The following is a 6,000-nucleotide window of genomic DNA, read 5'->3' as shown; positions in this document are numbered from 1 at the left end:
TCCTTATTTGTCCAATTCCAGGGTCCGAATAGAGGTAAAGCCGCCTCAAAAGCGTCTCTGGCTAGATGGGTTAAGGATGTCATCTCGTTCTGCTACTCCACCCAGGATCTCCAACCTCCTGAGGGCATCAAAGCACACTCAACCAGGTCCACAGCCACCTCCTGGGCTCATCTAGCACAGATATCATTGGACGACATCTGTAGAGCAGCCTCATGGGCTACGCCGAACACCTTCATCAAGCATTACAAGTTGGATGTGATCACCAACAAGGAGGCGTCCTTTGGCAAAAGAGTGCTGGAAGTAGCTGCTTCTTTTTGACCCTACCCATTCTCGAAATTGCTTTATAATCCCAATTGTTTTCCTGTGCTGCCATAGGACGAATAGAAAGTTTAAATTTACTCACCGAAATTTCTTCTTTCTATGAGTCCGTAGGCAGCACAGCATCCCACCCTATTAAAATTTTTTGTTATTGCTGCATTATGAACTTGTGTGGTGTGGTTACTGCAGTCCTCTTATAGCATGGTAATCAGGGAAGTAAGGTCACCCCTTCCAGCTTTAATTGTTTGTTTCTTCTGCCTAGTAGGATGAAACTCATGTTAACCCAATTGTTTTCCTGTGCTGCCAACGGACTCATAGAAAGAAGAAATTTCGGTGAGTAAATTTAAACATTTGTTCCAGTCTGGAGAGCAGGAGAGGTTTTCTAAGGGGATTTGCTGCTGCTCTGGACAGTTCCTGACATGGACAGAGGTGGCAGCAGAGAGCACTGTGTCAGACTGGAGAGAATACACCACTTCCTGCAAGATATACAGCAGCTGATAAGTACTGGAAGACTGAAGATTTTTTTAATAGAAGTACATTACAAATCTATGGCACTTTCTAGCACCAGTTGATTTGATTTTTTTTTTTTTTTTTTTACTGAACGAACTACCCGTCTTGCAGTGGCAGCCATAGAACATTGAGCATGGTGTCCTTGCTGATGCTATCATCCACTTGCCTACCTCAAACCTGTTATGGATGGAATGGACCTAAATTTTCTAAGTAAATCAGAGAAACCCCGGCGGATAGATCTCTGGGCCCTGTCTACCATGGACCATAGGGGCCGAGCATGCCCGCAGCACGCCCATATACCATCAACTGATTCCAGCACTAATAGAAAGTCCATTACAATCCCTTATGGCTGCAGTGAGGTCATGTCCTGACAATGGGATTACCACCTCGCTGTAATGGAAGCCAGTACTCCCTGTTGTCCTCCCAGTGAGTCTCTGTGTTTGAATACAAGGTGCAGACTATGCTGGAGGACTGATCAGACGGACAGAAGGTGGCGCTGTTGGGCTGACTTCTGCTTCAGGTAAGTCCTCTTGTTGCTGCATAATAGTAATTCCTCCAGGTTTTCATATAATTTTCCTTACACTTTATAAACAGTGTTTTCCCAGATGCAGCACAGAGTGCCGATACGGCCGGAACAGATCTGATTGTGCAGCAGTAAGCACAGCAGAATCAGAGCCGCAGTATAAAGTATTGGGGAAAAATATAGAAGCATAGAAGACCGTCAGAAGAAAAAGTCTGCTCTTAGTATTTTCTTTCTTATTATCTTAGGATATATATATATACAAGGGAGGTTATATTCAGTTATTGTAGATTTACCTACCACATCTGCTGGATGTTTCCTCCAAGTATCTACTACTCTTTCAGTAAAGTAATATTTTTTCTGTTGTTTCTGATCTTTCCCCCAATTATCCTCTCACTGTGTCCTTTTGTTCTTAAAGTGACTCTGTACCCACAATTCCCCCCCCCCCCCCCAAACCACTTGTACCTTCAGATAGCTGCTTTTAATCCAAGATCTGTCCTGGGGTCCATTCCGCAGGGGATGCAACTTTTAATCCTACAGCGCTGTGCCTATCGGCCGGGGCTTACATTTGTATATGCATTAGGCTGGCACACCCTCTCCGTCCTTCCTCCCCACCCTCCTCATCATTGGGATTGCTTCCTATTCCCCACCTGTGTGCGTAATGAACATAGGCTGGATCGTTAATACACCTGTGCAAAGGTCAAACAGCAGTAAATGTTCCTGGATCATTCCTAATGATGAGGAGGGTGGGGAAGAAGGACAGAGAGGTGGTGCCAGCCTAATGCATATACAAATGTAAGCCCCGGTCGTTAGACACAGCGCTGCAGGATTAAAAGTTGTTTTTATGACAATAACTGCATCCCCTGCTGAACGGACCCCAGGACAGATCTTGGAATAAAAGCAGCTATCCGAAGGTACAAGTGGTTTGGGGGGGGTCAGATTGTGGGTACGGAGTCGCTTTAAGTTCAGTTCCCTCCTGAACCTTATTTAGACCTGTATCATATATAAAGGTTTCCACCGTGTCCTCCTTTCCCTTTTTCCTCTTGTAACATATATGAAGGTTTCCATCATTTCCTCCTTTCCCTTCTTCCTCCTGTAACATATATGAAGGTTTCCATCATTTCCTCCTTTCCCTTCTTCCTCCTGTAACATATATAAAGGTTTCCATCATGTCCTCCTTTCCCTTCTTCCTTCTGTAACATATATGAAGGTTTCCATCATTTCCTCCTTTCCCTTCTTCCTCCTGTAACATATATAAAGGTTTCCATCATGTCCCTCTTTCCCTTCCTATACAGCCCAGCATACCATTATATATAAACAGCCCAGCATACCATTATATATATACAGTCCAGCATACCATTAAATATATACAGCCCAGCATACCATTATATATATATATATATATATATATATATACAGCCCAGCATACCATTATATATATATATATATATATATATATACAGCCCAGCATACCATTATATATATACAGCCCAGCATACCATTATATATACAGCCCAGCATACCATTATATATATACAGCCCAGCATACCATTATATATACACAGCCCAGCATACCATTATATATATACAGCCCAGCATACTATTATATATATATATACAGCCCAGCATACCAATATAGATATATATATATATATATATACAGCCCAGTATGCCATTATATATACAGTATACCGTCCAGCATACCATTATATATACAGCCCGGCATACCATTATATATACAGTATACAGCCCAGCATAACATTGTAAACTGCGGTTCAGGGAAGAAACAGAGTGCTGCACCTCACACCTATGGCTGATACTAGTGCCCCTAGGCTAAATAAAAAACACATCAGAATTTTGTGTATGAATTGATCAAGCCATACTGCCCCATGTACCTCGTGCCGGTATCTGATACACATGGGTCCCTACACTAAGTCCACACCGTGCCAGTCAGTGGCCACCAACCCCGAACCGCATTTTGTTTCTCTCTTTTCTCCGTGTTTTGCACTCCTCCTGGTGATACCCACATGACCGCAATTAGCAGGAGACACCTGAGTGCACATGGTTTTAATCCCTCCTGTTTTTTCCCATTCTGTTTGCTGCAGCTATGGTGAGTGTAATTCCTTATCCAGACTTGTGCTGCTTGGGGAAGACTTTCTCCGCTGGCGGTGCTGGCCGGGTTCTGGTGTGGTGTTTGTGGGTCTGGTCCTGTGGCATGGGGGTCGCAGGGCCGTCCCATGGCCCCCGTTCCCTGACTGTGCACGCCTGTGGGGTTGGTGGCCACTGACTGGCACGGTGTGGACTTAGTGTAGGGACCCATGTGTATCAGATACCGGCACGAGGTACATGGGGCAGTATGGCTTGATCAATTCATACACTAAATTCTGATGTGTTTTTTATTTAGCCTAGGGGCACTAGTATCAGCCATAGGTGTGAGGTGCAGCACTCTGTTTCTTCCCTGAATAACATTGTAAACTTACAGCCCAGTATACCATTATATATACAGCCCAGCTTATCATTATATATAAAGCCCAGCATACCATTATATATATATATACAGCCCAACATACCATTATATATATATTGCTGGACCCATCCCCTTTGTCATTGACTGGTGAAAATTTGATCAGCAAGCCCCGCCCCTGAGGAACTGAGTCATTTTAAAACAAGGAGGAAAGGAATTGTCCCACTGGTTATAGAGGCTGTATATCTGCAGGTTGGTGAAATCGATGAGGCAGACACGTGATCAAAATAAGTTTTTGCCAGTTTTATAGTCAAAATGACATTTTACACAGACAACAGGAACACGCCTATATCTTTGTGCAAAAAAATAGTTAAAATAAAACCTCTTATTTGTACATTCTGATATACATATTAACAAGGTTTATGGCACTGTAACCAGAGTCAAATGAAAACAAAAATAGATAGAAGAAAAATTGCTTCTTCTTTTTTTTCTATAGCTCTGTCTTAGTGCTGGCGCTTTCACCACTTTAAGTGGACCGGTCTCATACACATAGTGGGTAGCACCATTTTATAGGTTGGACAAGTGACACCACACTCTCCAGTTGTAGGACATCGGTAAGCCCCACCCTAATCCGTCCACAAACATCCCAGATATGCCCAATTTGAGGCACAAGTGTATAAGCCCAACCCCCGAGGATGTCCTGTTCATGGGACAACCGCATAAACAGTGGGGGGGGGGGGTCATCGGGAAGCATGATTCACATGGACTCTAAAAGTACTATCAGAGTGAATGGTACGATCCAACAAAATGGCTGACACCACTATGTATAGATTCACACTTGAAACATTCAATCAACTCTAACAATTCTCACGCTCAAAACAAAATTATTGCACATTAGGCCACTGAGGGCAAGTAATGGTCAAGGTCCTTGTTGATGAAACCGTATTAGCCCAAATACAAAAATATAACGTAACACACTCCAAATTAACCCTTTCTATCCTTTCCACTCTGGCCATGTAAATATTGTTTTTTTTATTATTATAATTATTATTATGGCCGATTCCATTTTTAATAAAAAAAATTCTCCATCTTTGGATCTACAGTCTGGTGTTACGTTTATACACAGTAGGTGAATACCTGACAACATTGCTTTCCTCAGTCTATGAACCTGCACAGACTCCGGATGATCATGACTTTTCGTTCCTCAAAAATTTACCAAAACGTCCATATTTTTTTTTTTACATTTTTTTTTCTTCAGATTGATGTTTTTGAAAAATATTTTTTTTAAGCTATTCAGAAAACTTTTTGCTACACCAGCGTCTCCACCCCGATTAGCTTTGGTGTAAGAATTCTCGGTGTTATCCCGTTATTTAAGTCTTCCTCAAACTCCAGTAATTGTCCCATAAAGTTCAGATTGGGAGATATGATTGGTCGCTTTCCTTTGACGAACTTGTAGGCATCGGTCATAGTCATCCGCGTGTGCTTCATTAGGTAGGCTATCACAATGGTGGCCGAGCGAGAGACACCTGCTTGGCAATGGATGAGAAGCCCTTTCCCGCACTGGTGAGCTTCCTCTGCAAAAGAAAGGAGAGAATCGTTGAGAAGACTGAATCATGTTTTCTAAATAGGGGGGTTACCTGGGTCAATTGTGCAGATTTCCCTTAAAGGGAATGTATCACAAAGATTTTTTTTCTAATCTGTTTATATTGATTGTAATTTTTTTTTGTCATTTTTTTGCATTATTCTGGAGGCAGCCATCTTGTCTGAGCTGTTTTAATTTAGCTATATAATATTAATAATAATAGTATTTCAGAATTATTTTAAAATTTAGGAAAATGAAAAATTTGAAGAAAAGAAAAATCACCAAACCCTATTAAAAATATGATCCCAATAGCATGCCAAGAGGACAGGTATGGTACTACAGGTATAACTTATTTAAAGGGAATGTGTCACCTAGATTTTTTTTACTGATCAGAGTCAAATCACTAAAACTTGTTCTTTTATTCTAATCACTAACTATATTCTGACTTAGACAGACAGACAGACAACAATAGACAGACTCCTCTTGAGATGAATGTGAGACATTACTGAGCACACTCTGTGACCTCTGTGAAGAGGTCATTCCACAGGGAACTGCTATTGTCTCCTCTATCTACTGGTGTCACATGATGCTGCAATGCTGTACAAA

At 41.7% G+C, this 6,000-nt stretch overlaps 1 protein-coding gene across 1 annotated transcript in view; it reads right to left on the bottom strand.

Moving 5' to 3' along the window:
• Positions 1-4,094: 4,094 nt before the first annotated feature.
• DUSP10 (dual specificity phosphatase 10) overlaps positions 4,095-6,000 on the bottom strand; it is a 42,752-nt gene continuing 40,846 nt past the window's right edge. The window contains exon 4 of the mRNA XM_069954292.1: positions 4,095-5,386. Coding sequence (XP_069810393.1) covers positions 5,121-5,386 — 266 coding nt within the window. The 3' untranslated portion in view covers positions 4,095-5,120. The remainder of the gene's footprint in view (positions 5,387-6,000) is intronic.

Source organism: Dendropsophus ebraccatus, chromosome 15, assembly GCF_027789765.1.
Source record: "Dendropsophus ebraccatus isolate aDenEbr1 chromosome 15, aDenEbr1.pat, whole genome shotgun sequence".
NCBI classification, from domain to species: domain Eukaryota; kingdom Metazoa; phylum Chordata; class Amphibia; order Anura; family Hylidae; genus Dendropsophus; species Dendropsophus ebraccatus.
Note: the sequence above shows the minus strand (reverse complement) of the source record. Positions and strands in the feature narration are given on the sequence as shown.